General features: G+C 42.5%; 1 protein-coding gene across 1 annotated transcript in view; it reads right to left on the bottom strand.

The window, feature by feature from the left end:
• Positions 1-555: 555 nt before the first annotated feature.
• Positions 556-16,866, bottom strand: part of ntng1a (netrin g1a) — a gene marked incomplete at both ends in the record, with an annotated part of 132,734 nt that continues 116,423 nt past the window's right edge. Inside the window, 3 exon segments of the mRNA XM_084325886.1 lie at positions 556-812; positions 9,161-9,295; positions 16,698-16,866. The exon segment at positions 16,698-16,866 is cut by the window's right edge and continues 22 nt beyond it. Coding sequence (XP_084182012.1) covers positions 556-812; positions 9,161-9,295; positions 16,698-16,866 — 561 coding nt within the window.

Here is a 16,866-nt window from a genome sequence, read left to right as displayed (position 1 = left end):
CTGCTGTTGTTACCATGGCGGTAAGATTGTCCCTCGTCTCCAGTTATCCCCTCTTCTGGAAACCAGGAGAAGGGAGCTTATAAAGTCTCTGGTATGGCTTCCAGGGGAGGGACATCATTCCCTGCTCATTGGCTCTCATGAAGCAAATGCTCAGTTAAATAAAATAAAATAAATCATCATTATATATCTGGTATTTTTATTAAATGTTTTTAGATACATTTCTTTTTATTTTATTTGTCATTTTCATTTCTTAATATATTCTTTGAAATCAAATAAAAAGTAAATTCTTTGTTTTCCTTTTTCTTTTTTTCTGCTGCTCTCGTTCCTTCTGGCACATTCCCTTTAATTGTCAGCATGGCGCGTGTCCGTCCATTGACTCCTGGTAGGACAAGCTCTGAAGTCCGTAAAAAGCTCCTCCCTGGTGGTTCTTGGTTTTAATGGTTGATTATTGAAAGAGGGGGAGGTGTGGGGGGGAGGGAGGGAGGGGGCGTGGGTGGGCGAGGAGGCGGGGTAAGCTCCACCAGGTGGGTCCGAAGGCCTGGGTCTCTCTCTCTCTCAGAGCAGGGCCGGCCGGCGGCAGAGCCCCCGCAGCAACGCGGAGGCCAGGAGGAGCAGCAGCAGCTGGCTCGGGAGGGACGGGGGCGAGAGCGGCCCGTGGCCCGATTCAGCGCCCGCGCAGCCGCCCAGCTCCATCTCGCAGCGAGCCTTCTCGCACAGCAGGCCCGTGTAGGCCGGGGCACACTTGCAGCGCAGGTTGTTCACGCACTCCCCGCCGTTCTGACAGCGCAGGAGCTCGTTGTCGCACACCCGGGCTGATGTGACCGGGGAGGGGGGGGGGGGGGGGGGGGGTAGAAGAGGTGGAGACAAGAGAGAGGCATGAACATCACACACGGGAGAGGTTTCGTTCATCTCAACGTTTATTTTTAAATTGGACTTCCACTGAAATAGATGTTTAAGATATTCTGCAATTTCCCACAAAATCTGGCAAAGTCATATCAAATGTCTATTGTTTTTGGAATGCTGAGTTATGAGCACCCAAGCTCAAGGGAAAGTGCAAAAATGACTCCATGAAGTTGTCTTTCAACCATTTGAGCTCATACGTCATGTTTCATAAAATAAGGGGAACAATTTTTATGAATGCAGAATTGTAACTATATATGAACTCAATGTCAGTGGAAATCCCCTTTGACAAGTCATTATACATTACAGTACTTACTGGCTCAGTGATACATTCTTGAAACACCTAATGCCTTCTCAACTGTAGGCAAATAGCACATGTAGCGTGTTAAGTTAAATAACCTTTTCATACCGTGTTGTCATTAAAATAATAACAGCGAGTCATACCGGTATGTATCACAGGGTGCAGTGTAACAACCAGCTCTGCTGTACATGCATCATCTATAATTCAATCCAAATTGAAATGATGGATTCAGGTTAGTTGGATAAGTTTCAAGTATGTTAGTGAAAACACATTTTTGTTAAGAGGGATTAGTACTCTCTAGAATGGAGACTGGTAGACTGTGAAGCCTGTTCTGTTCAAGCACTCTGTAGCATTTTCAGTATTTAGTTCAATATTCTATATTTTTAATACTAATCTTTCTTTCTTTTTTTTGCACAACAAACATCTAGGCCAAGTGTAGCATATTCACTTTACATTTAACCTTTTGACCCAGCTGCTACTGCTTGATTATTACAATACAATGTCTAAAAAAATATCCTCAAAAACCAATGGAAACCACAATAGACCAAGAGGTTTGACAATTTTTTGTGTGAATAATACATTTCAATGCAAATCTGTTCCCAAAAGAAACTCTTGAGTTTTTGGAGAAACGTTCTTGTCTTTGAGCCTACATCCACTGGACTCTGTATCTAATGGAAAGCCTTTTCTTAAAAGGTCACAGGAAAACTAAACCAGACAAATACAGAAAACTAAATATTTTACACCCCTTATCACAAATTTGAGTTGTCCAATCCTGGAAAATATAGCAGAGTTCAATTAATCTCTTCCGCTTGTGCACTTATTCCCTCAATGCAAGTTTCCACTCCAAATCTGAACAAGTTCCTTGTTTTCATCCTTTCGTTATTGCAATAATTACCCAAATGGAAGAAAGCCCACTTGCAATGCATCATTTCACCGGGTCGACTGACCGAGCAATCCCATAGACCAACAGATACAGTATATATACACAGTTGATAAATGGCCACACAAAGTTTCCTCAAGCCAGCAATCCTACCAACCTTCCCCAAGAAAAACAACAACAACGCTGCCTTTAGATGATTGGAGCTAAAGTGGATATCAGTGTGTGTATTTAGAGTCAGGGCAGTGAGTCCACTGTATTCCCATTGGAGGCAAGCTGTCAAGCAAGCTGCGGGCGAACAAACCCGCCTGCCACAGACTAATAAACCCAGGCGGGGAAACAAATAAACAACGATAAACACAGCGGGCCACTTCAGCCGATGCAGGCGCCCTGTGTTTCTGTCCTTTACACAAGATGCGGAAATCCAATGCGGTGTGAGCCGCCGCTTAACTACTCGACATGTAAATATCACAAATTAGTTCCTATCACTGCTAACACTCTAATTTGAGGTGTGTTCTGTCTCCAAGTCAAAACAAAATAGGGGCTTTGATGGGAAAGCCGTTCGCAAACAGTGGCGTCCCAAAGCCATTTGTTTATGTTGGAGAAAAGGCGGGAGCCGCTGTTTGGCCGTCATCCTCTCTACCATGATGTAGTCACTAGACCTACACAAGGTATTTCAGCGACGTGTCTTAAAACTACTCTGCTCTAGTGCTATAACTATTTATTAAAGGTGCTATAGATAAAGATTTTATGTAGAGTAACAATTTCAAATAAAAAATAATACATCCACAGAGCTTTTAGAAAGGTGCAGAATAAAATGATTGCTCCCCCCCAAAATGTATTGATTAGTGAATCATAAAACAATTTTGGCGAGTCGAAAATGAACGTTGTTGTATGCATGTATCCCCTCCCTAATCTCCATTTCCCCACATGGAATGCACCTGATTGGATCAACGGTCCTCTATTCATGCTGGTGCTCTAGTGCCACATATAGTGGCTGAATGATCTATAGCACCTTTAACTAACTTTACTCTAATGCTCTAAGGCCACATACACAGTGGCAGCTTTGGGTATGGTAACAACTGGAGCTATGGAGGAGAGTGAATGTGTATATTCATGGTACACACTAGACCAGACCGTATAAGTTGTTGTGTGTACGGGCAAAGGGAGGAGTGGTTGCGTTCAAAGATATTTCAATCATCATTCATTTTCCCATAGAAACACTTGAACATAGAAAACATAGAACATAGAAAGCTTGAACTTTCACAAATCAGACTGCTACAGTATAAACACAAGCTGTGGATATGCAGAACCATATGACTGTGGAGGTTCTCTTAAAATTGTATTGAACTCAATGGTATTATGAGAGCATCTCTACACTCCTTTGTCTCTAGAGTTTGGCCCCGATAGGGAGAGCATAGTACTAATTGATCATGTACACGCATAGCGTTTCTATGCACATGGCAGTGTCATCTTGTTTCACCAGCTGAAGCGCGTCGTAGAGGGTTCAGTCAGAGTCTTGCTCAAGGGCACTTGGACAGCGGTGGGCCGGTCGTGGAGCGCGTCTCTAACCGAGCAGGGCGTCCCGTCGCCCCACAACCGTCAGTGATAACGGGGGATGTTTGCATTGCGTCCATAGTTCACGTGACATTTAACCTGCCGAGACACCCACTGTGAGGTGGAGAGGGGTTAATGTGTCCATGTTTTCTACAACGCGTGCGCCAACCGAGACTGCCCGGGAGCTAAATCCAGGCTTATACAGTATTTTGGATGTTTCCAGGATGTTGCCACGATAAGAGTTCGGTTGACTTCAAAGAGGGAGTTCATTGGTTTTTTTGCCCAATGTCAGCACCTGAATCCTCAATGTGCTCCTCAATCATGAAATGCAGTGGAGCTTGGCTGTAGAAATATTATTTCAATCCGCATACAGAGTGCCTAATGTTTTCTGATACCAAACAGGTAAAGCTGAGGAATAATATTGATTTTGTCAAAATAATTTAATAAAATAAATAATGACAAGAACAGAAATGTCAATAGCATGGTTTTGTCAGAAGTGTTTGCGACGAGGCCAGGAAGATTAAAGGTAGCACTTTAGAAAGAGTTCAAATGGAAAGTGGAAAGCCTACTGAGTGCCACTGTGCACTCAGCAAAAGTGGTGTACATAAATTGATACTTGGCCCCTTCCTTTTTCTACATAAAACAGTGGCTTAAAGAGACATTAAAGAGCTGACCTCCTCCGTAGAGGATTGTTGTTATCATCCAACAGCTGTCATCTTTTCATCCACTCCCCTCCCATGTCTTTCTTCTTTCCCTGCCAGCCTATATCTGAGGTACTGGGCCTGCAAGACGAGTATTTATGACCTTGGGTTTACATTTAACTATGGCTGCCTTTGGTTCCTCAAAAAAAAACAGCTTACATTTTTGTTATGGTTGTGGGTTGTGGGTTACTTATTTTAGTAACTTATTAAATGATGGATTTCTCCAGACCTCTCTTGGTAGAGTCTGAGGTGTAGCCAGCAGTAGCAACCCCTCCTCTCTATCCTCACTCAACTCCAACCCAAACTCCACATCAAACCAAAACAAAACATGTAAACAAAGTGTAATACCAAGCAGAGCTCTTTTGCCTAGAGGTCGCTGTTTGACAGCATTACAGGTTCTACCTTTAATAAAGGTCGTTTGGACTTTGCCCTTCATTGCTCAAAGAGTGGTAACTGAAGGTGACATCGTATTCATTAGTTAAAGTCCAACTGATTTAACTATTTTGATGACTGCCATCTTTGTATAGAACGTGTACATGAATTACAGCAGCATTTATTTATTTCTTTTATACATTTTGAAGTTTCTATGCTCACAGTGCCTTCATTTGACAGGGAGAAACATTAAGACGGCATTGTCAGTGATTTGATTGGCTGTGCCCTTTCCCAGTTGACAGTTTAGGCCCCATGAAATCAAAATAGATGTTCTTTTATCACATATGTCTTGTGCTGATCGTCACCTATATGGCAGTATCTGTCCCAATAATGACAAAAAGTTGTTTTGTAAGTATTTGTATAAGTATTTGTATTTGTAAGTTGGTATTTTAGAGTTCGTAATTTCCAGGAATATTTTCATCCTGCACACAGGGGCATATACTAATTTTGCGTCCAATGAAATGCTTTCCAAAATGACATTTACAGAACATTGTAACTAAGCTACCACTCTGCCTCGTTAACAAAACCAATGTTCAATGTTAGCTTGCTTGCTAATGGGTCTCGTAACATTCAGGCCTATTAGCTACAGTAAATGGCAATCAATATCCACGACAAGTCCCTCCCTAGCTTCCCATTTTTACAGGAAACGGTTAAATATGCTGAATCAAATAGCATTCTGCTAGCCGTTTCATGGGGACTTGGTACTTTCACCGGATAGACATTCCAAATCACACGAGTGAAAGTTTAACAATAGTCTTACAGTGGCACTATCACACAGAAAATATTTCAGCCACCAAAATGTTCAGAACATTCACTGTAGCAAAATTGTTGATATCCTTTTGAATAACTGAATTTGAATTGTTCCTGCTTTGAAACGTTGTCAGTCACCCAGGTCTGTGGAGGGTTTGCTCAAGAACTGTACTTTTGTGGTTTCCATTTCAGGTAACAGGAAATATGGAAATATCCTACTTTTCAATCGATTACATTAATGTGAACAGCCAGTTTCTAATTACAAAAAAAAGAAGAAAAAAAGGTTGGCATATAAAAGGACAAGTTGATGGTAATGATACACTTTTCAAAGTTCATAATGTGCACGTTTTACTTTTAATACTTGTATAATCGAACTCAATTACAAGTTTAAACAGACTCTTACCAGGGAACTATTCTGTCTCGTTTCTACTTTGACTAAGTAAAGGATTTTGTGTACTTCTTCTAAGACAGGTGCAGTATGGCAGTGTACCTCATCACTACACACACTGAATATATTAAATACTTGAAAACAGTGCATTTTTAATGTGCAGCATCCATCTGCGTCAGGAGCAACTAAAATTAACTGTATATATTATAACTTTTACAGTGCATTTCAATGAGCACTGATGTTACAGTGCGCTGTCCTCGTCTGCCTGTGGTGGATCAGCAAACACCAAAAGCGAAGGGATTTGAATAGAATCAATTAAAAAGCATGAATACTAACTTTGGTTGTCAAACGGTTGAATAGATACGGTAACCTGTTCGTGGCCCCTGGGGGGATACAAGTCTTTTTTGGACAAAGGCATTGTCACGTATAACAAAAGGACTCCTGATGGTGGTCAATCTGAATTTTAATTCATTTTAATTAGTCTTTAAAAGGGAAAGGAGGTCCACCTCTGCATATTTGACTGTGGTTTCGGAAAGATTTCAGAGGTGGCAGGATGCCCCTAGAGATAACGAGGCCATCCTGGTTCAATTCCCAACATGGCGGGAGGGTGTGCTCCAGATGTGGCTGAAGGGTAGCTGGCGTAACATCTACGGTGCCCACCGCCTCTGCCGAAGTGCCCTTGAGCAAGACACTGAACCCCAAATCTCTGGGGGACTGCACTGTGGGAAACCCTGTGCTCTGATCTCTCTGATGAAATACATAACATATATCTAGTACAGTAGGAGGGGATATGTAAAAAGACTAATTTCAGTTGTCTTAAATTGATAATAATGTAATATTTATTTAAATTTTTGTTATTAAAAGAGGCCTTTAATCAAAATACGTTGAGGTTATTTTACTAAAGTATCCTAGATTTGCACTGTATTTTCAATCTTGTTTTTCAATCTCACATTTGATCAAGCATCTAGTCAGTGTTTAGTGAAGGCCACGCCCCCTCAGTCTACTGAAAGTTGTGTTTAGTGAAGGCCACGCCCCCTCAGTCTACTGAGAGTTGGCTGTGCTCAGAGAGGGTGACCTAAAACACTTAACCAGTTATGCGTTGCACAAATAGATCAATACAGTCCGTATTAAGTGATGTTGTGTTTCTTTTTCAAATGTAGCCAAGAGTGAAGACTCAAACCAAATCAAATTATACATCTGAAGCTGAACAATTATACTTAACAGTCCACAATAAAAAAAATGCATGACTGAATTAAAACATCATTGTACTGTATCTTTAATCCTGACATCATCCAATTTCATTGTCCGAGATGGTTGAGAAGCTAGGAAAAGGTCTACTCGTGCAGAGGTTTTAGGTGAAGGTGACCATTTAAACATTATAGTTCAATCTCCTGCAACCACACAGGATTTAAAATAAATTATTACATCTTTAACTTTCAGATATATATATGGTAGCAATTGAGCTCTGTGAAACAAATATAGCTTCTTGTACCCTCTGTAAAAAAAGAAATGTTAGGATCGTGCGACATTGTCCATTGCGGGGAACCAGCTAGAGAAGAGGGCTGCTCAAACAGATTGCAGGCAGCCCTCTGTCATCAAGCAGTCAATATTGACTCAGCTGGCGTTTTCTCGCTCTGCAATGTGGCTGGATAGCTGAATATCAATAAGCGTCATGCAGCAGGGCCGAACACAGAAATAGCCGGGGGCTCTGAAAAGGTCCAGTGAAGGTCCCTCCCCAAACCTGCTTAGCTCATATCATAATATTAAATGTATGTTTATTGCTGACCTCCATGGGGCCCGCCAAGCAGCTTAGCCCCAGAGATCCCCCTTATTGACAGAGCTGTGTGCAGCATTCCCATTGCTTTTCACACCTGAACCTAAAAACAGACCGGAATAATATCCGACCGTCATTTTGAAATGGAACTTGTCAGCCACTTTTGTGAGTGCACAGAAGCCACCATGACAGCTGCGCAGCTTCTGAACGTGCAGACAGAAAGCAAGGAGCAATTTAGCCTTGCTTTTTTTCTTGCATGAACGCCTGTCTCGAGCGATGAAAAAAAAGCAAAACTGCCACGGAGACAGTGCGCTTGATCTCATTCTCGACAGTGGCACGGTCTACATTAAATAAACAAGGCAATTCCTAAATGTAACCCTGATCAATATTCATGGGCCACGGAGCATTCATTACAGTCTATTTCATATTCATTGTGAAGAGTATGCTGCTCGTGGCAAAGACTTAAAACATTGTTTCCACCTCTACGCCTCACTTCCTGCCACCCGGGGAGGGCGCATGCCTCCTGCTTAAATCACTTCCTTATTGACTTGGCCTGCATTCACGCCCGCCTCGAGACCGACGTCTCACTGGTTCTCACAAGTACAGTTACAGGCCACTGTTGAGCTCTCTGTCCCTCGCTGAATGAACCCTTGTTCTGGTACTTTGTGTTTAAAGGTGCTATAGATAACATATTTATGTGTATACATCCACAGAGCTTTTACAAAGGTGCAGAATTTATTATTTAAAAAAAATTGGCGGGTCCAAAATTTATGTTGTTGTTTACATGTTGCTTGTACCCCTCCCTACTTCCCATTTCCCCCACATATGGAATGCACCTGGTAAATAACATGGCGGTGCTCTAGTGCGACATCTGAATGTTATTTATAGCATCTTTAACTTTAAAAAAGAAACTGGGGCCAGAGGGATTCTCCAACAAAGTACTGTATGGAAACTCTAGTCTATGCTGTGACAGAAATGACAGAGGAAGCCTGTGCTATAGAATCGGGACTAGCGAGACTTTATCTGTTGACCTGGTGAAGAGGCTAAAGAAGCGTTTGAGCGCAGGCTATATTAGTGAAACCATAGGTTCAGTAAAACAAACAGCTGGTTGGGTTAGTTGACGTTAGCATCACATCTGTAGCCTACTTCCCAAGGCAGCAGCGGTGGTAGTAGTAGGGGGGGGGCAGCTGGGCAGCAATAGCACATGCTCGGATGGCTAAGCTCAGGGACCAAAGACAAGAAGGGAGTCAGAGAGAGAGAGAGAGAGAGCGAGAGAGAGAGATAGAGAGAGAGAGAGAGAGAGAGAGAGCGAGAGAGAGAGAGAGAGAGAGAGAGAGAGAGAGAGAGAGAGAGAGAGAGAGAGAGAGAGAGAGAGAGAGAGAGAGAGAGAGAGCTGGAAGTAGAGAGAAGCTGAGGGGGGGGGGGGGGGGGGGGGGGGGGGGTCCCAAGCTGCAAGGTGAGGGGTCGTGGTTCTACTTACATTTGCAGCCATTGTCCCACAAATATCCGGGTAGACACTCTTGACACTTAGGCCCTGCAGTGCCCTCCTTACATTTACAAAATCCTGTGCCATTACAGCGATCACTTTCTGAGCCAAAGGGGTTACAATTACAGTCTGGAAAGAAACAAGACACATACACACACACATGCTGGAGACAGGGCGCTTGCTTTCGTCTTGTCGGGGGAACATTGCTATAGGATTTCTAAAAGAGAACTCAAACACACGACGCTCCGCTTTGGGTAAAGCTAATATAGATTTCTTTCTAGCACAGTACTTGAGATTCATACAGTATATCAGGAATGCTACCATTTCAAAGGCGATGGAAGACAGAATGAGGAGAGAGTGAACCTGATGCTAGATGGTTACTGGTAAACATTGTATGGATCATTCACAGTCATTCACGTTTCATTTCATTACGGACATTACATTGTCTATACAAGTACAATACGTGCAATGAGCAAATAAGCAAAGCCTCATCAGTAGCTCTTATTTGAGATGGATATTGTGTGACTGCCCATGCTTGCACATTGATTGATTGGTAGGAGTGATGCTTGTCAAAGAGAGTGTGTGTGGGTGGGGTGAGGTTGGGGGTTGAGGGACAGAGAGAGAAAGGATGTGAATTATGGCATGAGTGAAAAACAAATGCGACATTGATGTTTCACGGATGATGTCTTTGAAGTGAGGAGGATGGTTTACAGTTACATTGAAATGGCCATTGTTTGTAATGCACTCCCATTCCGTCGCCAGCGATTCAAATCAAACCAGACGTCAGGGAACGGAACACTGAGATGTAGCGGTGATGTCATAAAATTACAATAGTAGAATATTGCGATAGTAGAATATTGCAATGTGCAATATAGTAATATAACATATAAAGTATCAAATGTTTTTCTAAAAGGCTAATTATAATTAGTTGTTTGTTCATAAGGCACAATGATATATTATGTGGTTCAATAACACACTTGTCATCAAGGTTGGGAAGTGACAGATTACATTTAGGATTACACTAATCTGATCCCAGTAAAAATATCTATTTTGAAAATAACCTACACCCAAACCATGCACATAATGAATAAATAGGAATATGTTTATAATAATCTATAGATGAAGAAAAAAATATCTATCTGCAAACATACTTATGGAGTCTCTAGTGTCCTAAGTGTCTCTACGCTTGGGGTCGGAGGCTTCTGTAGTTCAAAGCGAGCTGCTTTTATTTTGACAGGCTCGTGACGGTCATGTTATACAAGTGACATCCGAGGGGTCGGGAGAGAAAGGAGATAGGTGGCAGGAAGTGACCAACAGAGGGCAGGGTGGTCCGAATGTCGGTGGATGGTGGGGGCGTTGTAAAGAGAGAGAGAGAGAGCGAGAGAGAGAGAGAGAGAGAGAGAGAGAGAGAGAGAGAGAGAGAGAGAGAGAGAGAGAGAGAGAGAGAGAGAGAGAGAGAGAGAGAGAGAGAGAGAGAGAGAGAGAGAGAGAGAGAGAGTAAGGGTGAGTGAGTTCGGCCTGAGGTAACACCTCAGTGACTCTATCACCCTGTGATGCGGCTTCGGTGCTATTCCTGAGGCACGGCCCCCCCATCATCTCTGATAGTGTACGGCATGTACAGTACGTGAGGGAGTTGCACCTCTCAGAGTACCAGTGTGACTTATCTCCGACACACACACACACACACACACACACACACACACACACACACACACACACACACACACACACACACACACACACACACACACACACACACACACACACACACACACACACACACACACACACACACACACACACACACACACACACACACACACACACACACACACACACACACACACACACACACACACACACACACACACACACACACACACACACACACACACACACACCTTCTGGGAACACTGACACACCAGGCAGTGAGCACACGGAGACTGGGTTGAATGGCAACTCAATTCTCAACTTGCTAGACTGATGTGGGACTTGTATAGCAACGAGTAAACATTCTAAATGGACTGCATCTGATTCCCGGTAGCAAGACACTGCAACAGGAAATCAACTGCAGTCCAACTGGTGTTCCCTACAGCAACGCAATTGAAACTGAAACCCACTGAAATGGCCTATGTCCATTCTATGACGGAATTACTGAGCTTGCATTTGCTTTCGTTAGTTTAACATTTTTATTTTGTACTTTATTTTATTATCACATCTGTCATATCATAGATATGAATAAATATAACATAAATAAAAATGTATATAAATAACAAAGAAAAACGAAAAGGGGCATTCACCATTCTCTTCCATCCGGCCTCATGTGTCTCACCATCTCCCCCACCTCTCCTCAAACCTTTCCTTCTGTAGTCTCAGTGCATACGTCAACCTTTCCATCACATAGATCTCATGGATCACGTCCATCCATTCTCCCTCCGTCTGCACCACCTGACTCATACACTTCCCTGTGAGAGTCTTTTTGGTTGCCACTGTGTTAAAATACACTTGTTGTCGTTTTCAAAATCCATTTTCCCCAAATACATCCCAAATGGAAAGCTTTTCAATTTCCATGCGGCAGAATTGTGCCAATAGCCGATAATCCATTTTCCCAATGATAAATCCCTATACGGGTGGAACAACCAGTGGCGTCAGACTACACCTCCCTATTACCCCCTTGGTATACAGTATATAATGGAATGTGAGATCTTTCTGCTTCCATCCCCCCCCCCCCCCCACCCCCCCCCCTCTGTTTTTTGTATGTGTCGTTGTGCCAATTCCCCCCCCTCCCCTACCTGGTTGTTGTGCGCATGTTCTCCTACTGGTCGGTACAAGGGAACCCTGAAGTATCCGCACGCTTCCTCCGACACGTGCGGCGACAGCCAGTGGCTCTCTTCTCACCTGGCAGCGAGGGCTCTCATTGGTGAAGTGTAACGCGTGGGAGGTCACGCTGCCTTCCTCAAGCCCTGCCTCCGCTGAGCAAGCGCCCAGACCTGACCTGTAGGCGTCGCTGTCCACAACGCCAGTTTCCCACCCACGGCTTCCCCCCCCTAACCCAGCCAAACGAGTTAGTATAGCGATCAGCCCAAGCCAAGGCAATGCTGACTCCGGGAGTCCCCCCCCTCTGTTTTTGGGATGAAGTCCGACTCGTGTGTACACCGTCTCAACACCCTTCCCACCTCCCTCGTGTCTCTTATCTTTAATATTTCGTTCCAGGTCTTGAGTGACAATTTGATCCATGGGTTTTCTTTATCAGCCAGGCCCTTCATCAGGCCCCCATCTCCAATCAATACCTGTATCGGTACTCATACCTAACCAAGTCACTTTCTATGTCTTTCCATTTTGCATTATAGTCAGGATTGCACCAAAAGTCTTAGTTGGGGCGCATAATAGTATTCTTTAAGGCAGGGGAGAGCCATTCCCCCTTTATCTTTTAATCATTTAAATGTTTTTAGTCAAATTATAGGTATTTTCCCCTGCCACACGAATCGTGAAATAATTTTGTCCCACTCTATGAATTGTTTCTCGGTGACCTCTACAGGCAGTGTTTGGAAAAATACAATAACCTTGGTAATACATTCGTTTTTATTGAGTCTATTCTAGAGCTCAGGCCCAGGAAAGGCAGTAGCTCCCATCTTGCTATGTCTGCTCGAATCCTTAATATCAGGATTATGATAATTTTCTCAAATATTTTGGTATATCTAAAAATATACATCTGGTATATTGACTCTGCTTCCCATTTGATGTTGTATTTCTTCCTTATTTCTTGGGAGGTGTTAAAGCTGAGCATTTTATTTAAATAGTTTTACATTACATTTGTACCCGGATAATGAACCATATAAATGCAGGCTCCTTATCAGCTCAGGGAAAGATTGTTCTAGTTGAGTCAAATCAAAATGTCGGCCACAAATAAATATATTTTCGGTTCCCCTCCTGCCATGTCCACCCGTTTGATGTTATTATTCTGTCTAATCAAGATTTGATAAAATTTCGAAGAGGAGTCGACTTGCCGGACAACCCTGTCGCAAACCCCTTTCTAATATGAATGATTTTGATAGGTCCCCATTAATAGGTCCTTCTAACACTATCCTGCATCTGTCTTTGTGTTATAAATCCCATCTGGTCCATATTGACAATAACTGGTAGTATCTTATAATAATAATAATAATAATTTAGGACCTGCTCAGAGGTCATCAATCGGCACGCATGCGATGCATGCATGCGATTCGTATCTGCGATTAACCCATCCCGCGCCAGGGGACCAATCCAAGTGCTCCTGTCTGTCTTCGTCAAGGACGCCACAGCGTTAGCGATCTATGTTGTGCATGTTTTTCCATTGGGTTTATCTTATCGGGGGGGGGAACCCTTGCGAGCACGGGGCGAACATGCAAACTCCACACAGAAAGGCCTGGGAGATACCCCACCTGGGTAACTGGCATCATGGAAACCTGGTCCCCAAGCAGGAATCGAACCCTGGACCTTCTGTATCTTCTCTATTCTCTTACATTTTGAACTGATTGAACTGAAAGTAAATCAGCCTCTACCCGCTGTAGAGCCAACAGTCACATAATGTCAGATAATGCTGTGTATAATGCAGTGTGAACTTGCAGTAATGATCTCAGGTGAGAAAGTCTACCTGTGTGTGAGCACGTGCACGTTGCTATCTATCAGCAACAGCATCAGTTTTACCTCAATAAACCTACAGCTGCAAATAACATTTTCTCCAGAAGTCAAATCAGTTTGAAGTAGTTGAATGATGCAACTCTGTTAATGACCTGAAAACAAAGCCATACTGTGTCCATGTCCCAAATGAGTCTGTAAATGTTGATGATCAGGTCAAAAGGGAGGATGGCAAAACTCTCAACCCTCATATTTTGGTGATTTTCAAGTTTTTATTCAAATTGAACGTTTACATGGTTCACTGCAGTGGACATTTACAACATGTAGGCCTACGTATTACAAATAGGTACATATACATTTTCTTTTATTTTTTTTTACTTTTAACAATGTTTAACAACTTTTGAATTCCCCTGCTGGGAAATTTTCTCTATTACTGAAAAGTTGATCGGTTGTACGGTTTTCACCCTACAGTAGCAACGTGTAGCGTCAGCTTAGGCCTATGAGTCAAGCTGGATGGCTCTCTTATCCATTTAAACCCTTGGATGAGCTTACTTTCCACTTAAAGGAATATGCCACCCAAAAATGATCATTTGTACATCAATTACTCACCCTGTGATGCCCTGGATTCATTCCTCCACGGTGAAGGTACAGTAGCATCAAAAAAAAAAACGGTAGCCTTACTTGAATGATGAATTGAAGTTAACAGGGGTCAATAGTAACAACAGCAAAGCTATATCAAAACACCCATTTACAAACACTCAAACACATCATGCAGTATATTCCAAGTCTCGTTTATCCAGTCGTATGCTCAGTAGTAAACACAAACACTTGCTAACTTGCTAACAAAAACATTTCCCGTTAAACACTCTCATGCAAATAGCGTGCTCAAGAAAACTGATTTGAGGTCAGTTTTGCCAGACATGCTCTCATACTCGTTCCACCATGAGAGTGTATAATCGGAAATTGTAAATAATTATCTTTTTGCGAGATTGCATGTGTTTGGGAGGTACTAAGCATGAGCTTTGCTATTATTAAAATGGGCCCCTGTTCAATTCATCCAGTATGGCTGCTGTTTTGGGGGGTTCTATGTTCACCATGGAGGCATGCAAGGGACAAATAAATTATTCATGAATTCAAGGCATCATGGGGTAAGTAATTGATACACAATTTCTGGGTGAAATGCTCCTTTAAGAAGATTTAAAGGTTAAGAACAAAGAGTGGGTGGGACATATACATTTGGTCAATGCACACAAATTCATCATCTGCTGATTTATTTGAGTTAGCTATAGCCTCTAACATATTTTTTTATAAACAATACAGTACAGTATGTTCACACTGAGTAGCCGTTTTGTTGTGCTATTGTCGTGACATCACTATTAAAAATGAGGGTCTCTTAGCCCCTTGTTTCCCTGTTAGCAAGCATGGCATATTGGACACCATCACCTTCTCCTTTTAAGTTGTAGCTATAATGTAGATGTGAGCAAGCGTCTGGCTCTGAAAAGAAAACCCATTATAAATGTTGGAACTGTCATGCCAAATTTGTACCGGCTGCCAAAATTGTATGGCAGGCTAACGTGATTTAAAGCCTACTGACGTGTCAGTGAATAACAATAATTTAGCTTTACTAAATTCAGCCAGCTAACTAACTATCTAGCAATCTTTCATACTAATTTATAGGGCTGTACCGAATGTCATTTTTTAACATTCAAAGCTTCTATTGAAGTATTCAAACAAAGCTTCGAATGTCTGTAGTCATATTTTATGCCGTAATCCAAATTATTATTATTTAAAAAAAAAATGTAATATCCTCAAACGAAATCCTCAATTTGAAGAAAGTGATTAATCTGATTAAATTAGTATTTTTTTTTATTAAATCAACTTTCTTTTATAACTCATATCAGTTTCGTCAACATAAATAATCCAATTTAAGGGGCACGCGGTTGGTACAAACGTTATGGTGACGTCTTGATTAGATGGAGCGCCGAGTGCCAAGCGGATGCAGATAGGCTACATAATTCATGATAGATGTTTTATAAAAAAATGTATGACTAGTCATATACTATTTAGTATAATACTATAATATTAGTGTAGCCTAATCTTTATCTGCAACTGTGAAGAAAAACGCCATTGGTTTAAACAGAATGAATAGACACATAAAAAAAATATATATAATAAAAATAAATATATATAATAATAATAATTCGGTACAGCCCTACTAATTTATACACATTACAAAGGGTGCTACTGCTGGTTAGCAAGATACAGAATGTTGCAAATGCTTTTATTTGTTCTCTACAGCAGTCATGAGCAATGCTAATATTCCAGATTGCTAATGTTACAGTAACTTTGCTATGGTGGCGCTAGGGGAGTTGACAGGAGATGAACCACGAGCACAGTGTCTCAATATGTTTGCTGCAGGTCAGCGGCCATGGCGACTGCCACGACGCACCCAAACAACTGTTTTACAAAGTACCTGGTTCCATTTTGGCAGCTGGCACAGTTTCGACGTGACGGAGCAATTGTAGGGGTCCAACAAGGTTTCAAGCGTTAAGTGCAAAATCATTCTGCAGTGGAGGGTAACGCATCTCACCAACAGAAGGCAGTGAAGCGATGGGGGGGGGAGCAGAAAGAGGTGAAAATGAGGAGTGTGGAGGACAGTGAAACACGTGAGGGATGGCGAACAGGTGACAGGTGGAAGGTGTGCGAGGTGGGGACAGGAGTGAAGGTGAGGAGGGTGTCTGTCTGTGTGTGTGTGTGTGTGAGTGTGTGTGTGTGTGTGTGTGTGTGTGTGTGTGTGTGTGTGTGTGTGTGTGTGTGTGTGTGTGTGTGTGTGTGTGTGTGTGTGTGTGTGTGTGTGTGTGTGTGTGTGTAAAAGCAAGGGTGCTGGTGACAGGGAGAAGTGGAGGAACAGTACCTATGCACACATTTTCAGCGTCCAGTTCTGCCGAGGCATTGCGGTAGTAGCCCAGCTTGCACAGCTGACAGTGCTGCCCCCTAGTGTTGTGCTTACAACTCACGCAAATGACGGTGTTTAGCAGCTCGATGTAGCTGCACCGGTTGGAGTGGCTGAAGCATTCGCAGTC

Source organism: Notolepis coatsorum (genome assembly GCF_963971535.1).
Source record: "Notolepis coatsorum genome assembly, chromosome: 12".
Taxonomy (NCBI): Eukaryota; Metazoa; Chordata; class Actinopteri; order Aulopiformes; family Paralepididae; genus Notolepis; species Notolepis coatsorum.
Note: the sequence above shows the minus strand (reverse complement) of the source record. Positions and strands in the feature narration are given on the sequence as shown.